General features: G+C 40.2%; 1 protein-coding gene across 2 annotated transcripts in view; it reads left to right on the top strand.

Annotated features, from left to right (window-relative positions):
• Nucleotides 1-25,014, top strand: part of LOC133532050 (uncharacterized) — a 43,033-nt gene that overhangs the window by 11,961 nt on the left and 6,058 nt on the right. The window contains exons 3-17 of one of the 2 annotated variants that reach the window (XM_061870540.1): nucleotides 5,284-5,447; nucleotides 6,620-6,814; nucleotides 7,740-7,880; nucleotides 9,574-9,780; nucleotides 10,406-10,550; nucleotides 11,246-11,394; nucleotides 13,562-13,700; nucleotides 15,288-15,475; nucleotides 16,151-16,286; nucleotides 17,629-17,790; nucleotides 19,829-19,935; nucleotides 20,549-20,914; nucleotides 22,174-22,290; nucleotides 23,450-23,516; nucleotides 24,201-24,301. In XM_061870540.1, the coding sequence (XP_061726524.1) occupies nucleotides 5,284-5,447; nucleotides 6,620-6,814; nucleotides 7,740-7,880; nucleotides 9,574-9,780; nucleotides 10,406-10,550; nucleotides 11,246-11,394; nucleotides 13,562-13,700; nucleotides 15,288-15,475; nucleotides 16,151-16,286; nucleotides 17,629-17,790; nucleotides 19,829-19,935; nucleotides 20,549-20,914; nucleotides 22,174-22,290; nucleotides 23,450-23,516; nucleotides 24,201-24,301 (2,384 nt within the window). The remainder of the gene's footprint in view (nucleotides 1-5,283; nucleotides 5,448-6,619; nucleotides 6,815-7,739; nucleotides 7,881-9,573; nucleotides 9,781-10,405; nucleotides 10,551-11,245; nucleotides 11,395-13,561; nucleotides 13,701-15,287; nucleotides 15,476-16,150; nucleotides 16,287-17,628; nucleotides 17,791-19,828; nucleotides 19,936-20,548; nucleotides 20,915-22,173; nucleotides 22,291-23,449; nucleotides 23,517-24,200; nucleotides 24,302-25,014) is intronic. The other variant, XM_061870541.1, reaches the window with a different exon arrangement.

The raw sequence follows: 25,014 nt of genomic DNA, 5'->3' as shown, positions 1-25,014 counted from the left end.
TTCCCTGATAAATACGAGTATGACCTCGGTCTCTTTAAAGCAAGAGTGAATAGGCTACTACTGAACTGGTGAGCACATCTTAGGCCCTGTCTTCACTTTCCATCAGGTGTGACTAGAGCCAATCGCCGATCAGTTTTTAATAAAAAAAAACTTAAGGATGATTTGGATTTTGAGGAGGGCCGGAACTTCCAGTGCTTTGTTTTCTATGGAAAGGACTACTTGATAACCAATCAGACGTGACGTTAGAAATCTGTTCCAGGAGTACAAAATACTGACATTACCAAGTTTGTACATCCTGGAAATTGCAAAATATGTACGAACTCATTTGGATCAATTCTCGACCTACGGAGATGCCCACAATCGTAACACAAGGCAGAGACATAAGTTGCGACCACCCCCGACTAGACTGGCAAAATCAAAAAAACTGCTGCACTCAATCGGCCCGAAGGTGTATAATGCAATACCGGATGACATTAGAAGCGCATGTAATAGTCGATCATTCGAGAACAAGCTAAAGGCAAAGTTAATTTCTGATGCACTATACTCGGTGGATGATTTCTTTCGGACCTCTGTGACCACCTGATTGCTTGCCCAAGCTCCATGAAAATAGGAGTTATATTATATAGCATTAAATAATATTAATTGTAAGATAGTTATTTATTTATATATGTTAGATTTAATAATAAAGTAGTTATATATTACATGTTATAAAATAAGTTACTATTTATATTAGTCTTTTTATATTTATTTTTAAATGCAAGAATAAAATATAGTCGGTATAATTTGAATTAAAATAAATTAAAATTTTTGATTAGCTCAAGATAATGATGTACCCTAGATAAGTAATGTTTTAATTAGATAAATAATAATATGTGTAATCCCATTAGCTGTAAAGTGTTGACATGTAAAATACTTATATTTTATCAATAAATATTTGATTGATTGATTGATTGATTGACGTCATAGAATATGACGGATCGGACGCCTCGACCCGGGCCTGGGAGCCGGGCCTAGCGTGAGTCTTCATTTATTTGGTTATCTTCCGTTGGTTTTATCAGAGAAGGAATTTTCTTATAAATAAGTTTTTCCAAAATACAAAAATAAAGTTCGATTAAATAGGAATGGAATAGTAATAGGATAGGATTTCTCAGTGTCTCTTTGTATAAACGGGACGATATTTCGTTTAAAAACGATACAATATATGTATTAGTTTAAAAACGATACAATATATATTAGAGACAACACAACAGAAACTTCAAACGTGGAAGACGAGGACTTTCAATGAAATACGATGTTCAACACACAGTCTGTTCAGCACACGTTACATTTCTTATCGTAACTCGTAAGCAAGCCAGTGGGTTTGCCCCAGGAACCGCCATTGATGTCATCTTCTCCCGTTCGTTCTTAGAATAAATACCTAATAGTTCCGCACAGAAAGGAAACTTCCTACAAAATCGAAGTTTGACAGCGATTCAGGGCCAAATCAAGTTGTTGCTTTCTAATGTATGGAATTATACCTTTCGGCTATTTAGGGTTGTCAAAATTCATGTAATTATCTTTTCTGTGGTTGTGCACGTAAAGGGACGTCAAGTTGTGCCAACCCTAATAATTGCTCGGAACAATGCCGACCCGAACGGAGCCGAGAAAGCCCGAACGCTCTAGTTTGTCTGAAGATTGATTGACAGCATAACTTCAATTGTTCAGCTGATGGTCCCGGGTTCAAATCCTGGTAAGGGCATTTATTCGTGTGATGAGCATGGATATTTGTTCCTGAGTCATGGGTGTTTTCTATGTATTTAAGTATTTATAAATATTTATATATTATATATATCGTTGTCTAAGTACCCTCAATACAAGCCTTATTGAGCTTACTGTGGGACTTAGTCAATTTGTGTAATAAAGTCCCATAAGAAAAAAAAAATTGTTCTGGATTTCAATTTTTTTGACAGCGTACTCTACGACGCCTTGGCGGAACTGCGTCGAACACCACTCAGGTGTACTGTAACACCCTAGTTTGCTCTATTTGTCAAATATGGCATGATGAAACTCCTCTCAAAGGCGATAGGGACTGCGCGTTGGAGGGTCTGCTATCTTGTGGCCTGAATCGGAACCATAAACATGCACATGTACACGTCACATGTTTTCTTGTGCATAGTAGGTTCTGCCATCTTGTGGGCTACATCGGAACAAAAAACATCACATTTACGCCTCGCGCCAAAAATCTGACGGCTTCTGTGCTGCCTCCTACAGTTCATGCACGCTCCCTATAGATGGCACAATTCATCCGTTCTCCGACATATAATTGCAAGAATCACAAAATGCACTGAGTGCATACAATGACACTTTGACATTGACCATTATAATTGTCGGCACTTCGTACGCGAATAAAGATTGCTATGTATATCAAAGCTGGAGGTCAATTCTGATTTATCATTTTTGTTTGGGTTGTCAGCTTGTGTTGATACGACTAGGGGTGTATTTTTATATTTGGCGCCCTGGGCCAGTGGTCCTGAGCCGCTCCATATTTAAGCACAAATGCATTATTTTTCGTTTTTTTTTTTCTGGAAACGTGGGGCATGCTCCGCCATTCGCAGCCCCGGGCCATGGCCCCCTTGGCCCTAGCATAGTACAAAGAGTGGGGAAGTAAGTTATCTTCATACAAATGCACCGCGCGCCGCTTGTATGTGTGCGCCATAGTATCTATGCATCGCCGCACGCACACTCAAACAAAAGCCCCGACTGGCGCACTGAGAAACGGGTGGAGATTTTGTTTGAGTGTGCGACGCAGAGATACTATGGCTCACAAATACAAGCCGCGCGCGGTTCGTTTATATGAAGATAACCTACTTCCTCACTCTTTGTACTATGGCCCTAGGGTATTAAATTCACCCCTGGATACGACCTTGAGTCGTATCATCAGGCGTCTCACAACCATCAATAAGTGTGAGCGAGATGCTTAGTAAGACAACTTGAAATTGCATTTTCTCACCACCGAAATGCATTTCTTTGAATATTGTGAACTACTAACTAACATACACACACTAATTGGCGCTCACGAAAAAAACAAGTGTAATTAACTAACACTGATTGACGGTCAACGTCGTATCAAAATAATATGTATTCATAATCACCATTAAAATGCAGAATCGGCTTCCTTTATAAATACAAGCAGAATAAGCAAGGCAAACCCTGAAATCGCAAAAATTTGTCTGTTTCATAAATTTTGCTGGTCTGATGTGGAAATTTCCTATGGGAGATACGATTTTTTTTCCCCGATTTCGGGATTGGTCCCATAGTAAAAGTTGCTCAGTATGACCTAAACATGGGTCTCATTCTTTGCCTTTCGTTCTGTTACATACTGTAGTATTAAAAAAATTGTTTGTGTGTAGAACGATTACGCAAAATCGATTTGGCTACTTTCCTCTTTATCGCACTTGGCATCATATTCATATTATATTCATATTCCTTTATTGATAAAATTACAAATTTTACAAGTCAAAAGGTAATACAATATATAATTAGGTCTATGTCAATTTCAGTACAATTAAGATAATAAATAATAATAATCAAATTCAATACAGTTAACATAAAAAAGTATAAAAATAATCAAAACAATTCAAATATCCAATAAATTAAATTAAATTATTATTATAATATTCTGATATGTCAAAATTATCAAATTAAATTATTATCATATTGAAGCGAGACGCAGATAACGATACGATATTCGAGGTTCGCAGTAGGTCCAATCGTCAACCGTCGAGCGATTACGCATAATGCTCAAAATCAGGTCACCAACAAGGTTACTCTATAACACGAGATTGCTAATGATGGGTATTTTTCTAGTAAAATAATTATTAACTATATTTACGTCACATATATTTTATAATCATTTTTACACACTAACACTCGCATACACACATACGGCTTACATATAAACAAACACTCGTACACACGCAACTTAGAAATAAAAACATTTAAGTTAAGATAGACACAACTATCTGTAAATTTCAATGTAATTCTCAGTACAATGTGTATCAGTTTGATTGAGAAACTAATATAGCGAAACTGGGTTGTACTGGGGCTTCCTAGCTCAGGACACAGTAGACCAGGAACAGATTTCCATGACCAATCGCCTCCCGGGCGAAAACTCGTGTAGTGGTTAACGGCTAGGTGTGATGAACCCTCGTGGACGTCAGCTGCCGCTCCATCCACCTCTATTTCAAATTCTCTTTGAGTGTACAAACACTATCGGATCGCGCCATTTTTCTCAATCAGCTTGGATCCCACTTCGAACTTGCATTTTGATAAAAATAGGAAATTCGTAATAATACATTAAAACACGAACGAAGGGAGTATTCGACATAGTTACATAATGTGCTAATTTACGCACTAGTGCGGAAAAGTAGCATCATATGTACTGTAATTATGTTATTTTATTATCATTTGCAACTGCAATGCGCTCGTATGTGTTCGTACAGTCGCCATCAGATATATCGGAGCGGCCAAGGTGCTCAAAAAAATCTGAACACAGCAGGCAGTGTACCCCCAAGTCAAACAAAACAAACAAAAAAGTAGCCTTAGTGCGAAAGAGACACACGGGCGAATGATAGCAAAGTGATATCATTTTTATATCAAATTATAAGTCTGAATTGGCCTCTTGAATCATCATCAAACACAAATTGTATAAAATTGGGTCATCCGCAAGGTTACTCTACTTTATGACGTGATGATGATAGATACGTAATTTGTATGTATTTGTTGAACTGACTTTGACCTTCCATGTTACTCACGGCCCTTAGATAGTGATTTAGATTGCAATCGAACTAATAACAAAGAAGTTCTAAATGGCGGCGAATTGTTTCAGTTCTGAAAACGAAATCCGTTTTAATCTAGTTTTTTTTAATGCCTGATGGTAAGTAGTCTCCGTAGCCTATGGACGCCTGCAACTCCAGAGGTGTTACATGCGCGTTGTTGACCCTAACACTCCGCACCCTCGTGAAGCTCTGTCAACCTTACTCACCGACAGGAACACATCGCTAAGAGTTGAGTCCAGTGTTATGTGGCTGCGGTTTTCTGTAAGGTGGAGGTATTTCTCCAGTTGGTTGTTTAGTTAATTACCTATTGTGTTCATGGTAAAGGTCAACATTCTTAACCCATTTCCAGGCCACATCAATTTATAACACATCAAAAATATATTCCAATGATTCCTTTGATGATCCATGATTACGCGTACAATTTAGAGGTTTTCAGGAAATAAACAGGTTTTAATTTTTGTTTCAGATTGGACCCCTCCTTCCGCGGTAAAGGTCTTTGCGAGCTGATGACCAAGCCCATCGAAGCCTTCGACCTTCGCCGGGACTTTGTTGACGATAAGGACTACGACTTCTATGAGATAGACCGGAACAGCTTGGAGCCGAACTGCCCCGAGTCTCTAAGAGGACCAGGTAATGCATCACTTTATTTTTGAGCGACAGACTGTACCTAAGCTACAACAACAACGCTGGTGGCCTAGCAGCAAGAGCGTGCGACTTGCAATCCGGAGGTCGCGGGTTCAAACCCCGGATCGTACCAATGAGTTTTTCCGAACTTATGTACGAAATATCATTTGATATTTACCCGTTGCTTTTCGGTGAAGGAAAATATCGTGAGGACACCGGATTAAACCCAATAAGGTCTAGTTTTACCCTCTGGGTTGGAAGGTCAGATAGCAGTCGCTTTCGTAAAAACTATTGCCTACGCCAAATCTTTGGATTAGTTGTCAAGCGGACCCCAGGCTCCCATGAACCGTGGCAATATGCCGGGACAACGCGAGGAAGAAGAAGAGACTGTACCTGTGCTGCGTACGTACCTAAATAGAAGAGTTCTCGCCCTCTGACGTTCTTCCCTGCAATAAATTTTATATGCCAGTCTTCCCCGCATTGACCTTGTCTCAATATTCCATCTTTTAAACCAACATCATTATGAACTATTCTCATTATGAGTTATTCTCTTGTCGGTGGAGTATCCAGCTTTTCCTATCTTGCGCCAGCTCTTTGACTTTTTTATGCAACACGACGCCTACTTTTTCTTTCGCTTGGTCTAAGTAACTGCGTCTAGGTTTTCCTTTACCTCGCTTGGGTCCTATCCGCCCCTCCAGAATAGTTTCAAGGGAGTTATCGTGTCATATTAAATGTCCATTATCCATAATTTTTCCGCGTCTGTTCTTTTAACCTTTTGAACGCCAAGAACACCTAAAGTAGTCGTTACTACTCATGCTCACAGCGCCAGAGACTATAGGTGTTATGGTGGACGCTGCTAAAGTCACCTTCACACTTTTGAATAAGGTTTACATTAGCTGCCTTGGACCCGGGATCTTGACGTTTGAGTGATTTTTGTGTTTATGACATAAAGCGAAGACCACTGCCAGAACTTCTGCTTTCTTATTTTTCTTTGCTATTGAGATTGGGAATCTCGCGAATTGGACCCAGTTAGGTAGTCTTTAAAGACTTTGGTTAATGGTACACATCCACACTACTGCCTCTATTTAAATATATTAAGGAAGTCTGCTATGGAATTTTCCTGGCAAAATCTAACTAATTCATCGGCTTTTTTCAAAGTGAAATCTAAATATTTCCAGGTCTTCTTCACTCTGGTTACCTCTCCTCAAAACCCTCGCAGCCTGCTGCAGCCTCCTGGGCTCCAAGTTGGGACAGGCTGGACTTCCACGGCTCCAGTCATCAGGACAGGTTCTATGATGACCGGCAACCGGGACGTCCGGGACGTCCAGGACACAGGAGATATGAGGATCAGTTCTACATCCCATATCAGATTGGTAAGTTAGATTAAATAAATCAAACATCTCTTTAGACCCTCAAACTCCATGGAAGCCCAGATAAAATAAAGTGTCTTAAATGGCCATTATTGTTGTATTATATTCTTAAATGATTTATTTCATTATTTTAGGTTCATATTCAAATACATTTTTATATTTCAATTACTATTATTTTTATAAAGTTCGGTTGACATTTGAGTCGAGTTTATTGTTCTATTTTATGTTTTTTTGTAGTCGTCGACTTTATGGTTGAATTCAAAGATTTCGTATACAAAACTATACTTGCGTACTTCTCATGCCCCTATGGGCTCCCAACTCATCTATAATATTCATTTCGATACGCTGTAGTCAACTATAAAAAAATTACGTATCACGTGCCGCCGCGCTCCTATAAAAAAAACTAAACGGGCGATAATAGTCGCGCGTTTGTGTCTTTTTTACTACATTTTTGTCTACAGAGATAACTACCATTTTTCATTAATTATTTAGGTTATAAAATTAAAAAATCGTAGAAAAAGTATTATATACAATCGTGATACGATAAAGAGCTTTTCAGTCGAGTACCGTGTTTAGGCAATGAAGCCGAGTAGCCTAAGTAAGGAACGAGATTGAAAAGCTTGATTATATCACTATTGTATACAATACTTTTTTTTTATTATTAAAAGGTAAGCATTTGACCACAATCTCACCTGATGGAAAGTGCCGATGCAGTCTAGGATGGAACATGAACATTTCTATAAAATGCTATTTCTGCCTGTCACATAAAATTTCTATTATAGTGTGTCTTTCCCGTACACGAGACAATGGTGTCCCAGACATTTAGGAGGCGTATGCGAAGCCGAAGCCAACAGTAGCCCTTTTGACAATTGAATGAAAAGGGGTACCCCAATTTATAACTATTAACTACTATTGTTTTTTTTTTCAGGCTTAGGCCGCAGCAACGACGACCAGGCATGGGGCCAATACGGCGGTGTGTACGGTGGCGACACCTATTACAAAAATCGGAACGACTATCACAAGTCCATCAACTATTGGAGACTGTCGACGGATTCGGATCTCGAGCAAGGTAGCCAAATGTCTTACAAGTTTATTTAGGAAAAATGAAAGTAAATCATTGCCTCGAGTGAGACTCGAACTCTCGCCAGGATATCAAAGTCCGAGTCTTGTCCAAGGCGGTCATTATTTTCATTATAGTAAGATGCCCTAAGATGGGACTGGCACCAGTAATGGGATGGTATAGATAAATCCTGTAAAATATTTTACCATCAGTTTTTAAACTCAGGCAACATTTGACCATAAAAAATTAAGAGCAATAGAGCTACGAAGCTTGGACACTAACACTGAAAGAAGAGAGTCAGTTCCTGGTAGCGGAAAGAAAGGTGTTACGGAAGATCCTGGGACCTATCAAGAGAGATGACGGCACCTGGAGGATCCGTAAGAATGCCGAAATCGAGGAGTTAGTGGCCGAACCCAATATCATCGGCGAAACCAAATGCCACAGACTTCGCTGGTTTCGGCCATTTACTGAGGATGGGTGAGGATCGAGGTGTTAAGAGAGCTTATTTGGGACGACCGACTGGTCGCCGTCCAGTGGGTCGGCCCAGATACCGCTGAAGCGACAGTGTACAGGCGGATCTGTGCCAACTCAAAGCCGATAACTGGCAGGAAGTGGCACAGGATCGGGACAGGTGGCGTTCTCTCGTTTTGGAGGCCAAGACCCTCTTTGGATCACTGCGCCACAATAGTTAGTTAGTTAGTTAGAGCTGCTTAAGTTTATTTTTTCATTGAAATTGATTAGTTTGAAAGTAATTAGCAGCGACATACATCCCATGACTGGAGCAAAAAAACATAGTTTTAATTCGTTAATAATTGCAATTACAACAGCTTTTATTAAATTCATAGAAAACAAAAGGGCCAAATTGGACATTCAACTTTTAATGCATAAAGCCGTAGAAATTTTACAGGTGTCGGTGAAATATCAAAAGTACTCCAAATTTTCTCTTAAATGTCACATGATTGGTGTCGTTAATATATAAGCGTTTTTTCCTTATTTTAAAAATAGTGACATCATTGGCACATTCTCTATTTATCACTGCTTTACCTAATTCGTCCATTGAAGATATGAGAGCTACGTCAAAAACACTTTTTACAAGAATTACTGGTACTAAAGAATATCCTTCAACTATACGCGATTGTCCAGGGATTCAAACCACAACCACAAACAAAAAGGGTTGGAGTCGTTGGGATGTATTTAAAATTCCTTATGTATATGGACGCATGGATGGATGGATGGAGTAGCATATGGAGGCCTGCAACTCCAGAGGCGACATTATATAAATTGTTTATTATATAAATAGTTTAACTTTATCCAAACTTTAAATTTAAGTATTCAAATTAAAAATTAAAAAAAAATCAAAAATTTATTCTGCAAGTAGGCCTCAAGGGCTCTTTTACAAGTCAATACAACATTTATAGTAACATAATATAGTGACATGAAAAATACATAACAACATTTATAAATACAACAGCCAATACCTGGGTAAACATTACATTATAATAATCTTAAAATAAATAATTACTACAATACAATAGAGATGTATAGTCTCTATGGTTAAAAACACTTTAAATCTGGAGATGTAAAAGGTCCCCAATGTCAGAGTACTAATACTAATAAAATTTGAAGGTGTAAATTCTCTCCAAGTGTCAAAATAAAATTTGTACTAAATAAATAAACTGCGTCTGGACTGTTAAACTAGCAGTATGTTCCATATTTGCAGGCGTCCGACCCTGGGGCTTCAAAACCGACTTCAACTACAACGACCTACGAAGAGACGGAGACGACGAGATCCATCCCTACTCCTACGGCTCCTGGAAGAGGGGGAGGTGGAACAACTCGGGTACGGGGAATGGACTGGATTATGGGGAGTCCAACTTTTATAAGCCGAGTTATGGACCTCCTAAGAAAGGTAAGATCATTGTTGAATATACATGTGTGTTGGGTTAAATTCGCGGTGAGTGACTGGAGGTTAGCTGATTAAATTGGTAATGCGTTTGACCGGCAATCCAAATATGTGGTTTCGAGTCCGAGGTTCGCCAGAGTTGATCATCGGTAAATTTTTCATTGTGGACGTACGACATTACAAGTTATAGATAGTAATGTGGCACGTCCCGCAAAAAAAAGGAAATGAAAAATATTAACATGTAATACCTACTTTATCTAATTTTGTACGAGTTGGGTTTCAAACCAAGGCATCATGTTTATACAGTACTTTAGCTTTAGGGAGCGTAGAGGTCTGGGAAAGCGCGACAGTTAAAAAAATGATTAATTTCTACAACTAATCTGCACATTTTTTCTCTCCCATCATGGGGTTTTAAATGCAGAGCTTTTTATTACGGGAGCAACCCCGAAATTGCGAAAAATATATTGGCTTTTTCATACATTTTGGCTGATCAGATATCAATGTTTTTTATGGAAAAGCCAAAAAATTATTAAAATTATGAGAAGTAGCTCGATTTAGTGAGTAGAATCGAGCCCTGCAATTAAAGCTGGTGGGAGACATTTACTGTACATTTGTGTATTTTTTTATTCAGGGCCAGAGTGCACATCCGAGCGTCGCCCCGGCCTGTCCCTAAGCACGGGCTCCATCAGAAGATCCCTCCTGGCCCACAACGTTCTCGAATGTGAGGCGGCTTGCTTCGAGGAGAGAGAGTTCAAATGTGTCTCCTACAGTTATCGGTAAATTTTTATAGCCAATAAAGTGTCCCACTGCTGGGCATAAGCTTCACAGACTTCCTGTTGATGGAACATAATTCTGCCCAGGGTGCGTTGACAATATGCCAATCGTTTACTCTCCAATGCAACTGTCACTGTCGCAATAATATGGAAGAGTGATAAGGAGAGACTACCGTATCGCTCGCCACGGAGCTAACGTTTGTCATCTCGGCTAGGAACCCTGTTGTTGAATGCGTCCAGGCAAAAAGAATTCGAAATAGATGTAGATCGTCAACTTTTTGAACGACACTTTTTGCTATTTAACAAATTTAACACATATAAGTGAAATAATAAGGATCAAAGTCAAATGGCGTTCTTTAAGTTTTAATCATGTGTCGAAAGATGGCAGTAAATTTACTGTAGCTATAAAGTTTTCTTTGATAGTCAACTTTTTGAACGACACTTTTTGCTATTTAACAAATTTAACACATATAAGTGAAATAATAAGGATCAAAGTCAAATGGCGTTCTTTAAGTTTTAATCATGTGTCGAAAGATGGCAGTAAATTTATTGTAGCTATAAAGTTTTCTTTGATAATCCACCTCTATTTAAAATTCTCTTTGATCCAGGTCATCCTGATATGTTGACACTTGAACTTCACAAAGGAAGATTTTAAACAGTTTTTTTTTCTATTAAAAATCTTTATTTTGTTGTTGCAGGTACTCCAACTCACACGGCTCTGACAACTGCTTCCTCAGCGAGCGTCCTTACAGAGGACTCGACTTGGCCACGGACAGTGGATCAGATGTGTACGCAATGCCACAGGACTGTGCTGTCTCCGTCTCACATAGACCTTGGGTTGAGAGCGGTAAGGTTAAATTTTGATCAACTTCAACTCTTGTCTTGACTACTGAATCCAGAATTGTAGTAATACGTGGAACTTAGCGGTTGACAGATCTAGAACTTGGTTTGGGAGCGGCAAGGTTCAATATTGAATGACTGTCACTCTTAAAAGCTTAGACCGAAAGGCGTCTTTACGGTGGACTCTACTTGGCCATGGACAGTGGATCAGATGTATACGCAATGCCACAGGACTGTACTGTCTCCGTCTCACATAGACCTTGGGTTGAGAGCGTTAAGGTTCAATTTTGATCAACTTCAACTCTTGACTACTGAATCCAGAATTGTAGTAATACGTGGAACTTAGCTGTTGACAGATCTAGAACTTGGTTTGGGAGCGGCAAGGTTCAATATTGAATGACTGTCACTCTTAAAAGCTTAGACCGAAAGGCGTCTTTACGGTGGACTCGACTTGGCCATGGACAGTGGATCAGATGTATACGCAATGCCACAGGACTATGCTGTCTCTGTCTCACATAGACCTTGGGTTGAGAGCGGTAAGGTTCAATTTTGATCAACTTCAACTCTTGTCTTGACTACTGAATCCAGAATTGTAGTAATACGTGGAACTTAGCTGTTGACAGATCTAGAACTTGGTTTGGGAGCGGCAACGTTCAATATTGAATGACTGTCACTCTTAAAAGCTTAGACCGAAAGGCGTCTTTACGGTGGACTCGACTTGGCCATAGTGGATCAGATGTATACGCAATGCCACAGGACTATGCTGTCTCTGTCTCACATAGACCTTGGGTTGAGAGCGATAAGGTTCAATTTTGATCAACTTCAACTCTTGACTACTGAATCCAGAATTGTAGTAATACGTGTAACTTAGATGTTAACAGATCTAGAACTTGGTTTGGGAGCGGCAAGGTTCAATATTGAATGACTGTTACTCTTAAAAGCTTAGACCGAAAGGCGTCTTTACGGTGGACTCGACTTGGCCATGGATAGTGGATCAGATGTATACGCAATGCCACAGGACTGTGCTGTCTCTGTCTCACATAGACCTTGGGTTGAGAGCGGTAAGGTTCAATTTTGATCAACTTCAACTCTTGTCTTGACTACTGAATCCAGAATTGTAGTAATACGTGGAACTTAGCGGTTGACAGATCTAGAACTTGGTTTGGGAGCGGCAAAGTTCAATATTGAATGACTGCTACTCTTAACAGCTTAGACCGAAAGGGGTCTTTACAGAGGACTCTATTTGGCCTCGGACAGTGGATCAGATGTGTATGTAATGCCACAGGACTGTGCTGTCTCTGTCTCACATAGACCTTGGATTGAGAGCAGTAAGATTTTATTTTCTTTGACAGCTCTGACTAGTGAAATTCCACACCAAGGATTTGCTGACAGTGGATCAGATGCCGTGCAGCATGACTGTTCCCACAAATATGGTTGTATGTATTTTACAAGCTTTTATGTTCGGGTCAAATCTTGCAATACCAATTGCCCATTACGTATTCGATTGAGCTAAAACTTCAAATACATGTAAGTTGGGTGATAATGCAATATTATTTATTGGATGTATGAATTGTGTTGATTATTACTATTTTATATTGTTATATTTTATATTATTTGATTTGATAATTATGACATGTCAGAATATTACAATAATGATTTCATTTAATTTATTGGATATTTGAATTGTTTTGATTATTTTTATACTGTTTTATTTAACTGTAATTGATTTTGATTATTATTATCTTAATTGTACTTAAATTGACATCGACCTAATTATATGTTGTATTACCTTTTGATATGTAAAATTTGTAATTTTATCAATAAAGGAATATGAATATGAATATGGCATCATCGAGCTGATCTGATGATGAACACAGTAAATGGCCATAGGAACTCTGTGATAAAACAACGCAACCTTATTGCATTTGGGTTTGATCTATCTTGATGAGTATTACTTGCCCGTTGAAAGAAAAGTACAGTCAGAATGTTTCATCAAACAAAGCATCTATGTCGTCTACAGTAGGGAATACTCCCGGTGTCCCAGTACTCAGTTTGTATTGCGAGAACCGGGAATTCCCGGTTCCGGGACTGTATTTGTATAGAAAACCAGAACCGGGTGCACTCCCTAGTCTACAGTCAATCTATTTGTCATGTCATAAGAATTTTTGTTTCAGAATGTTTCTGGCACGTCCGTTCTGGCGTGGCAGTCTCAGAATCCATTGCCAGAGCGGCAATAACAGTGGCTGGGCTTGGTGCTTGCGAGGCTGAGTGCATCAGAGCGCAAGGATTCTTCTGTAGAGTATTTAGCTTCAGGTAATTTAAAATTAAGTTTTTTTTATATACTACATTGGTGGCAATCAAGCATACGGCTGCCTGATGGTAAGCAGCCGTAGCCTATGTACGCCTGCAACTCCAAGAGTAATACATGAAATGAAATGAAAGCATTTATTTCGGACAAACATCCATATTATGTTAGTAAGGACTTACGGCTGTGTTAGTAGAAAGTATAATTACAATTTGAAATGGCATGCAGAGACATCCAGGACCCTAACACTACGCACCGTCGTTGAGCTCTGGCAACATTACTCACCGGCAGGAACACAACACTATGAGTAGGGTCTAGTGTTATTTGGCTGCGGTTTTCTGTAAGGTGGAGGTACTAATCACGATTTCTTGACAGGATAACTTTGGCGAAATTAAGAAATTTTACTAGAAGCATCACTTGCGTATACTCGTACATACAAATCATGAGCAAGCTCGTAAGGAAGCTAAATGAGGAGGCTTTCCAATATGGCGCCCTCTATGGCTGATCTTTCAAATTGATTTGGTGTATGTATGTATAGCATTACTAGCTTTTACCCGCAACTTAGTCTACGTGCATTGATGGTAACTCTTGATAAAAACTAAAATCTTATATCCTTCCCTTTGCCTCAAAGTATCTCCCAAGGCTCAGAACCGGTTTAAAAAAAGCGGTAAATACCGGTTTATTTCGATTTTACTCCGAACTTTCATAAAAACGCGAACGTTTTAAGAACTTCATTGTAACCTAAATAAACCGGTTTATTCGACGAGCGACGAGACAGCCGGCCGGCCTCGTGGTGTGCCGCGTAAACAACAACACCGACATAGAAAGAAACCGGTTTTTATTGTTCTAAACCGGTTAATCTCCCAAGAACTTTATAGAAATATTCTCCTAAAAACCGGTTTATAAATAACGGTTTTACGTAGGAATCTGAAATTAAAAGGTTTTGCGCCAAGTACAATGATAATGGTTTCAAAATTTAACCGATTTCCGAGCCTTGCTATTTCCATACCAAATTTCATCTAAATCGGTTCAGCTCTGCTGTTTAAGTGTGAAGAGGATACAGACAAATTAACAGACAGAGTTAAATACTATCGCATTAATAATATTAGTAGGGAAGGCTGCCAATACTATTCTGTTCGAGTTTTTAAGACACACTCGTCTTCAAAATTACAGTTCAGTTCAAATTCTTAAAAATCAATACTGACCTTATACATAATGGATATCTTCTTCTCCTTCTTCAACCTAGCGTTTTCCCGGCCTAGCGCCAGGGTCCGCTTTCCTACTTAATCTTCTCCACTTTTCCCGGTCTTCGGCATCCTCAGATGTGAGACTGTTCTCCCTGCATGTCCGCTGTCACGACGTCCAGCCAGCGCTTCCTATATGGATATAGGAAGCGCTGGCTGGACTGGCTCCTCTTCGTGGAGAATGTTCTCGATCCCAAGACGCCCCCCAAACGGAAACGCCTTAGTAGAAATAGTTGGAAGGTGGGACTTCCACATAGATACGTCCCCAAAATGGGTCCTTCTCAGGCCTGAGGCAAGATGCGTAACTGCATTCCCAGACCGTAAAAAAAATACCTCTAACTTGCCTTTCAGGTTTTCTGCTCCAACAATAGGCGAAGACCTCCCCAACTGCATCCTAACCTCTTCGCCCCCCACGTCCCTCTCCGCCGGGCGGGGGCTACGCCCTTCTAAGGGACACGAGTTATACTCTAGGGGAAACTATGGAAGGGGCTGCGAGCCGGCCCTGTTTGATAATACTGCCGTCAGCGAGCCTAAGAAAGGTAAGGTCTACAACTGCCATATGGCCAACTGGACACCTTCGCTGCGCCCGGTCAATAAGACCTAGTTTCTAGTTTGGATGGTGAGAGAGTCGCCTAAAATCTAGTGCATGATGTAAATTCTTGAGGATGGTGTGCTGAATGGAGCCCCGGCTCCACACTGAGCCGTGGCAATCTTCGCTTCGCCCTATCGTTTTATGCAATTTCTATTCCATAAATCCATTGCTTTTATATGTAGAAACTTGTTCCTAACGTTATAGCTCGTGTCACCCACGATGACGCGCACATTTGTCAAATCTAACCTTTGATAACATTAAAATGCGAGTCGTGAATGACACGATGTATATTTCGTGCCGATCTCGTGTCGGCACGAGATCGGCCGAAGTGGAAGGCCTACAGTGAGTACAAAAGTGCAAGCCTTTGAAGAGCAGAGGCGAGTGGAACTCGACGCGAAGCGTGACGAGTTAAAGGCCCGACCACCTGCGGTCATAAGCTACAATTTTGTCGGAGGGGTGCTGACTTTCGGTGAGAGTGGCCGTAGATTTACTGCGAAAATAGGCTACGTCAGTGACCTGAGAGCTCATGGTCGTCGCTCTCACTAACCAGTACAAAATCAGTCGCCGAGGCCGAAACCAGCTAGGACGGGATGATGAGGATGTATATTTCGCCAACTTTCAGAATGCTACCTCCAATACGACAACGCTGCCAAACTGATGGGTTCTGCAATTAAGGGCCACGCCAGGGTACGGGATGAGCAGTCCTGTGGAATAGCGTGTACTGATGCTCCATTCAGATGTCTCAGCTTTTCTTTCAAGTAAGTTTATCAATTAGGACTTTTTTTTTTAATACCACGACGGTGGCAAACAAGCATACGGCTCGCCTGATGATAAGCAGTCACCGTAGCCAATGGACGCCTGCAACACCAGAGGCATTACATGCGCGTTGCCGACCCTTTAAAAACCTGTACACTCCTTTTTTGAAGAACCCCATACTGTAGCCCCTCGGGAAAACCTCGGCAGGAAGCTCATTCCACAGCCGAAGCGTTCGCGGGAGGAAATTCCTCTTAAACCGCACAGTACGCGACCATTTAGGACATATTGGAATTCAGAAAATAACAAAAAAGTCATGCGAATTTCGTGAAGAATAACCTCAGAGAATAACGACGTCATATTTTTCAACTACAATAATATTTATTTTTTCTACTCGTCGACTGTAATGGTTGAATTAAGATTTCGTTATACCAAACTATAATTGCGTACTTTTCATGTTGCTCTCATGTATAAAATGTGCTCCCAACTCAAGTATAAAATTTATTTCGATATGCTGTAGTCAACTATAAAAAAATTGACCGCCGCGCGCCCATAGAACGGGGGACGGGCGGGCGGGGGCTCGCGCGTTTGCCTCTTTGTCTACTTAGAAACATACCTAGCCTTCATTACTTATTTAGGTTTTATAGTAAAAAAATATTTTCGATAACTCGTAGAAAAGTATTGTATACAATAGTGATATAATCAAGATTTTTAATCTTGTACCTCACTTAAGCAACTCAGCAAGCCTCGTTGCCTAAACACGTTACTCGACTGAAAAGCTGTCTATTATAAAACGATTGTATAAAATACTATTAAATACCCCGTAAGGGTTTAGAGTTTAGACAACGCGCGGACTCGTATGCGATTCTAGTTACTTTGAGAACTGTTGGTTACATCCATTTCAGCCAAACAATGAAACACCGCAATGTAAAGAAACTGGCATGCGAGTTCTCGCACTATCTAAATGACTGATGTCTTAAGAGATATCAATACCACAACGATCATTTTCTGAAAATATGTCTGTCACCACGTCTAATTGACACCAACACACATTTTAAAATCCACTTAGTTATTACTTTTCACTACGTCATAACTTTTAAGCAACTCTGTTCCTATGGATATGATCACTCACCAGTGGCGGGGCAAGACCAAAATTTTATGTGGGCAAGGTACATTTAGCGAGGCCGTCTGGTGGAGCAAGAAATAACGAACATTTTTACGTTGTGTCCGAGATATACTTATTTGAGGAGCGAGGCCCCTCGGACCGTGAAACCGTAGGCCTAACGCCGCCTCTATCACTCAGGACTTCAAGGGTTCGCATTCAAAGGTAAATACATTTTTTTCCAGCAACATCGCTCCTCCCGGAGTGGACAACTGCCTCCTCTCCGAGATCCGGCTCTTCGATCTACAGAAAGGCGTGGACTATGAACACTCCACAGACGATTGGCTCTTCGCGTTTGATCTCTTCAACGGACAGTGCTGGAGGAAGGTGCATGGGAAGGATTTTGAGTAAGTTACCTTTAAAAAAAAAAAAAAAAAGTAAGTGTTAAGGAAGAAACCACCAGTAGCTTAGTTATAGGGCATGTGACTTCTAAAGCAGAGGAAGTAGGGTCGTAGGTTCGAAATCTGGCTTTTGGCTCTCTATAGACCTCTCTAGACTACGAACATTCCATTGACGCTTCGCTTTTCACGTTTGATCACTTCAGCGGACACTGTTGGAGGAAAGTGCATAGGAAGGATTTTGATTAAGTCACTGTCTTTTGTTATATAAAGCGCAGGTTCGACCTCATATGGAGTACTGCTCTCATCTCTGGTCTGGCGCTCCACAATACCAGCTCCTTCCTCTTTACTCCATCCAACGGCGGACAGTTCGTATTGTCGGCGATTCCGAACTTACTGACGGCTTAGAACCTCTTAGTCTTCGGAGAGACGTTGGCTCTCTTTGCATGTTCTACCGTCTGTACATTGGGGAATGCTCCGAAGAACTTTTTGAATTGGTACCATCGTCTCGTTTTTATCATCGCACCTCCCGCCAAAGGAGCAAAGTTCATCCTCACTTCTTAGATAGATGGCACACCAAGAATAAGCGGGCATCTCGCTCGTTTCTTCCTAGAACGTGCGGAATGTGGAATGACTTGCCTCCTGCGGTATTTCCTTTGCGCTACGACATGGGATTCTTCAAGAAGCGGGTATTTAGGGTTCTCAAGGGTCGGCAACGCTTAAGTGGCTCCTATGGTATTACTTATGTCTATGGGCGACGATGACCGCTTCCCATCAGGCAGCTCGTCTGCTCGTTTGCTGACTATGCTAACATAAAAAAAAACACTGGTATCCAAGCGTAAAAGAAAAAGCACTGATAAGGTACTTATGATTTGTCTAAATCGGAGGATGGAGCTATTAATTGTCGGTATTAAAAAACGGTATGGATTTCAAGCACATCTCTCTTCTGAAGGTGCATGGCAAGGATTTTAAGTAAGTTATCTTGTAATTTGTTAAAACTTAGGTAAATGTTAAGGAAGAAACCACCTTATGATTGGGCGAGGCTTCTAAAGCAGAGGGCGAAATCTGGCTCTTCGACTTACATAAAGGCGTGGACTACGAACATTCCATTGACGATTTGCTCTTCGCGTTTGATCTCTTCAACGGACAGTGTTTTAGGAAAGTGCATGGCAAAGATTTTGATTAAGTCACCTTTAAGTGATAAAAACTTGAACCAGTTATAAAAAGGTGTAAGGCGTGAAGTTCGTGAGGTTTCAAAATCAAAAGACGTAGGTTTAAATTCTGGTTCCTAAGAGTTTCCAAAAAAAAAGCCCACAGACTCCGTTGGTTGGGCCACCTTGAGAGAATGGACGAAGATCGGAACGTAAAAAGAGCGTTTTTTTTTTTTGGCAACCTCATAAACGGCAAAATGAGGGAGCATGTCACTGGGATCGATGACATTCCACCACGGCGCCCTCCGGCACTCTTTCCACGGCCCAGCGATTGCACTCTTCCAGAGTGTGCTGGGCCGTGTCATCTGCGCGCCATTCGTTGCACTGGGGCCCCGGTTCCCTCTGTATATTGTGCAGGTAGTGTCTGAAACAGCCGTGTCACCCTGAATATCAGGGCCCCCTTCCAATAAAAAAAAAAAAGAAAAAGAAAAAAAAAAAAGAGCGTACCTGGGTCGCCTAGCAGGAGGACGTCCTAGCGGACGCTCCAGGTATCGCTGGAGCGACATGGTGGAGGCGGATCTGCGCGAGCTTCGAGTCGACAATTGGCGAGAGGTCGCACAGGACCGAGAAAAGTGGCACTGTCTTGTGTCGGAGGCCAAGTTTCATTTTGGGTCGCTGAGCCAACGGAGTAAGTAAGTAAATAAGTAAGAGATTCCAAACGGCGTGAACTATGAACACAGGTAGTGTTCATAGTTCTTTTTCACTCAGTATTTATCTCTCCCTTCTACCTTCCTTCACCTATCTAGCACAACACATCAATCCCCTCTCACACTGTAACTCTAGTTTTCTAGGGTGCAGCAACCCAACCCATGTAATAATCTCAACGTTTATTTCAGTGACCACGCGGGAGAGTTGCCCCGACCGTTATTACCACCTGTCCAGACATATCCAGGCTTAGATCGACCGGATGCCAGTGGACCTGGCTATCTGCCTGCCCCTGAAGGTAATAACATCCGTACTATAGCGCAGGCTCGAAGGTTCGAATCCCATGATAATATTGAATTTTCCGTCTTTTTTATTGATATATTGGTTCCAACTTGTTTGTTGGGGCCTTAATCTGTCGTATAGACTAGATATCTTTCACACCGCTCAATGCCAACGAAATCATGAATACCGTCGCTCTTTGGATCTTCAATTGCAGTTCTTCAAGAGATTCAAACAAATTAACACTTAAAAGACTCATCAAACAGTCAAGGACCACCTGCCCTTTAGACCAGTTCCTACTTAGACCAGCTGTGTTTTAGACCACTTGCTAATAAGACCACCTGCCCTTTAGACCAGTTCCTACTTAGACCATTTGCTACTTAGACCAGCTGTTTTTTTGACGAAATGATACTAACCCAAATCAACTTCTGTGGCTCTTTGGCATTCCTAAAACTGATGATTTTGTACTGTGGTTGGTTCTTAACTTGATGCATAAAATTTACTAATTATTTTAATTTTAAGCCGGTAAATATACCTAATACGGAAAAGATATACGAAAGCTGGAACAAACGTTCCACCTGTTAATTCTCTCGAACTGTCGACCATTAGTCAAACATTTTATTTTTTTACAGTTCCTCCGTACATCTCTGGTCCACCATCGGGCCCACCATCCGGCCCACCATCCGGCCCACCATCCAGCCCACCATCCGGCCCTCCATCCGGCCCACCATCCGGCCCAACAGGCCCTTACCCACCCGATAAACCTTACATACCTGGCTTCAAACCTAACTACCCTTACCCAGATCCTAGACCAGAATACCCTAACTACAAACCGTTTGAGCCCTATCTTCCATCTAGTCCTAGTGGCTCTGGGTATCCTGGGTCAGGGTATGAGAAGCCAGGTTATCTGCCTATAGAAAGGCCTGGGTATAGGCCTGAGGGTAGGCCTCTACGGCCTATTGAAAGGCCCTATCCTGGTGAGAAAGAAGATGGACCAAGTAAGTAATTTGTTGCTACCAATTTTTTTTTGTATTTAGATTTTTATTGAATCGCGAGTAAAATAAATGAAACACTGATTCTTGGCACATTTGATGAATTAGAAAATTCGTTTTAAATTTTTAATTGATTTTTGTTTTTTCAGGTTGTTTTATTTTTGAATGTAGATTAGAATAGTAGAATTACATATTAAAAGAAAGTAGGTAGATATTTAGCCATCATTCTATGATAAAATCTCATCAAAATCTCATTTAATAGCACGCTTCGGTAGTAGTATGGAAGGAATAGAATCTCCATAGGCAGAACTGTTGCAAAAGTGTCCAGCTGTCAGCTATAAATAATAGTTCCAAATCTCTCCAGAGTAGCGCTAGAGTAGCTAAGAACCAAGGCGTTATTGACGGAGTGAAGTGCACTTTCTATGATTAGATTTTTTCTCAAGTATTCTAGGTATTGCAGCGCCACCTATTAATGGTTTTTTATCGGACACTTTTTGGTATATGGAGATTATATTCCTTAACTCTACCTTCCATAGGTAGTAGGTATAGTACGTGTCATCCACGATGACGCGCAGATTTATCAAATCTAAACTTAAATAACATACATAACATTACGATCCAAGGCACACGTCGTCGTGAATGACACGATTTATATATTTAGAAAAATTGCTAGTCATTCATTTATTAGAGTCATGGTCATGAGTAGATTGGTATACGTAGATATTGTACTGTAAGAAGAGACCACGCACTCAACAACTGGTAGCGTATTAGACATGTAACTGTCAGTGCTGTAATTTTGAATACCTATGTTTGTTTTTTATCTTTGTGATCTTCATTCATTCATCACTTATTGGTTCCCTTCTCATTTTTTTTAAAGGATTGACAATAATTCTACCAATCTTAGAAATTATTTAGACTAATATGCCATGACTTAATGGAAAAGGTTTTGGTAATTAGCTTAGATAAAAAAAAAAAGATACATCTGACCATAAACCATTACAAAATGAACCGTAATTGACGATTACAGTTTATTGTTCAATTTGTAATGGTTTAATTATGATCAATTCTAATTAGAGTTCGACCAGACATGTTTTTGTCAGAATGGTCGAAACATAAAAGATTTCCCTTAAATTTCCATACTTCAAGTTTGATGTTAACGGACTATTGGTGAATCGTGTCGTCCTGAGAAAGTTCACCAATAGGGAAACAGTGTGAACGTTTCATTCGAAAACGCCTAATAATTGTTAAACCTCTCTTTTCCACAGTCGCAGTATCCTGGAGCAAATACACCGTGTCAGGATTCCCGTGTCGAGCTGGGACCACCTGTGCTCAGAACCATGTTGCTGGACATTGGGCCTGCGAGCCCGAGGGAGGGGAAGTAGGTAAGAAACATAATATACCATCATCAAATACAATGTGTCGGGGTTCCCGTGTCGAGCTGGGACCACTTGTGCCCAGAACCATGTGGCTAGATATTGGGCCTGCGAGCCAGATGGAGGGGAAGTAGGTAAGAAACATAGTGTATCATCATCAAATACACCGTGTCAGGATTCCCGTGTCGGGCTGGGACCACTTGTGCTCAGAACCATGTGGCTGGACATTGGGCCTGCGAACCCGAGGGAGGGTAAGTAGGTAAGAAACACATCATCATAGGCCACCTGTAAACTTAAACTACATAAGATTTTTTTTAATTTATTTCAGAAACCAAACAGTCATATCTTCTTCTTCCTCTCGTTGTCCCGGCATTTTTGCCATGGCTCATGGGAGCCTGGGGTCCGCTTGACAACTAATCCCCAGAATTGGCGTAGGCACTAGTTTTTACGAAAGCGACTGCCATCTGATCTACCAACCCAAAGGGTAAACTAGGTCTTATTGGGATTAGTCCGTTTTCCTCACGATGCTTTCCTTCACCGAAAAGCAACTGTTAAATATCAATATTTCGTACATAAGTTCCTAAAAACTCTTTGGTACAAGTCGGGGTTTGAACCCACCACCTCCGGATTTAAAGTCTCATGCTCTTACCGCTAGGCCACCAGAGCTTTTTCCACCAAACGTCATATAAACACATTAAATAGGCAATACAAAAGATGTACTGTAACAAAAGAACAAAGCAACAAAAAGACCTGGCGGTTCATAGTTATAAATAATGTTGACTGAAATAAGGTCTTACAGGTACAAGTATATCTATTCTGATTTATCAGATAGAAAATGAACTGCATACAACATAAATATAGTATAAGTACCTGGGTACTAAAACAACTTACGTATAACTATGTTTTTTAGACTAGCCAATGAATTTTGAAAACAATCTAAGTCGAATAGATGTTTATTATAGTACTCGGAATTCGTCTGAAAAAGTTATACCTGGAATTTCTAGAATTATGTAATGGATGGTTTTAGACTTTGTCGTAGACTTCGACGTTAAAAGCACATTTTATCGTCACATTAATGCAAGAACCCTAAATTTTAATTACCATCCGTTTTTTAATTACCATGGTCGTTGACGTAAAAAAATTACAAAATGAATGTTTAATATTCCAGGATCTTGGGACTACTGTTGTGCTCCAAGCCATCGTTGTGGATACAGCGAAGGATTTAGCAAGCCTTGGTAAGGATTGTGACAGTAATAGTACGGAGGGTGGAGGTAAGGAGAATAAACTATGTGCATGAAAAGTGTCCATCAAAAAACCTTAAATAGGTGACGCCACAATACATCGCGAGCAATTTTTTGACTTTGATAAAAAAAATCAAATCGCTGAAAGCGCACTTCATTCGGTCAATAAGGTCTAAGTTCGTGTCATGACCTTGTGCTACCCTTGCGCCACCGGAGAAATAAAAAAAAAACATTTAAATTTTGATCTATTTATTTCAGTGTTTGTTTTTGTTGAGGTACAGTCTGAACTCAGTTACAATCTCTATATTTGGAGATTATCTTAACTAAGTCTAGCCTTATTAAGTATATAATTAGTCCTGTTGGCAGTTAGTGCTTAGATATTATTATAATACTATTTGTAACAAAATTAATTCATTTTAAACAGTGCTTTCTTAAGAGTACTCATTATTTTATCAGTATGTTTTTCTAAAGTTTCTACTACTTGTTTGGGTAAGCTGTTCAGGATGTTATTTACAGCTGCCAGCTGGACACTTTTGCAACAGTTTTCCCATAAGAGATTGTTATCCTTGCCTCTACCCTCCATAAGTAATAGTACTACCAATACTGCTGCAGCAACGCAATTTCTGCGTGCGTCCAATAGTAACTAAAGACTGGTTAAGGCTAAACTTTTTCTTCTAGGTGTTACGTTGGACCAGAACACGACCAATGGCGTCCATGTAGTGAAAAATACTACCCGTACCATCAGCATAATGTACCACATCCGTCCCAGGGTCATAGAGGTTCGTAAATGTTATGGGTAAAGTCTAATTTCCTTACTAAACCTTATTGGTAATAAAACCTTTTATTTTTTTAAACCTATATGGTGTAAGTATCTCTGGGCGTCGACGCCATACGACGAAATCGTTTGAATGTAGATACGCACATCAAGTCTGTATACACATCAATGTGTGTATGTGTTGTAAGTAAGTAAGTAAATATTATTTATTGATTTGTTAGACCTGTACCCCAAAAGCATAAAATTGCTGTAGTAATTCACCGAATCGCATTTCACCTTGAATGAAAAAGATATCACTGGATTTTTTTACTTGACGCACTTCTTCCCGTAGCCTTTGACATTAGTATAATTAATTTGTAGTATTTAATTTTTCGTGTAGTATGTTACCGAAGAGGCATTTCGCCGCGATCGACGTTTGTTTGGGACTCTATTTAACTTGATACGTTAATTTGATGCTTGCACTAAAATTAAGTGTTTTTTTTTAAACACGTTTTGTACTTGTAGGATTAAGCCTCAAGTGCTATCAAACTCATTAAAATTGTATCTATGTGAGGTTGACGTTGCGTTGAATCACGTCGCCAATACAATATCGAGGTGAAGTGCGACTAAAGTAATAAACGATTGAGTCACAACGCGATGTTTAAATGTACGGTCGAGGTGAAATGCGACTAAAACTTATAGCCACTAGAAAAAAAAAAAACTATTGAGACACAATGC

Source organism: Cydia pomonella, chromosome 26 (assembly GCF_033807575.1).
Source record: "Cydia pomonella isolate Wapato2018A chromosome 26, ilCydPomo1, whole genome shotgun sequence".
Lineage (NCBI taxonomy): Eukaryota > Metazoa > Arthropoda > Insecta > Lepidoptera > Tortricidae > Cydia > Cydia pomonella.
The sequence above is the reverse complement of the archived record's forward strand: the minus strand, read 5'-3'. Positions and strand labels throughout refer to the sequence as shown.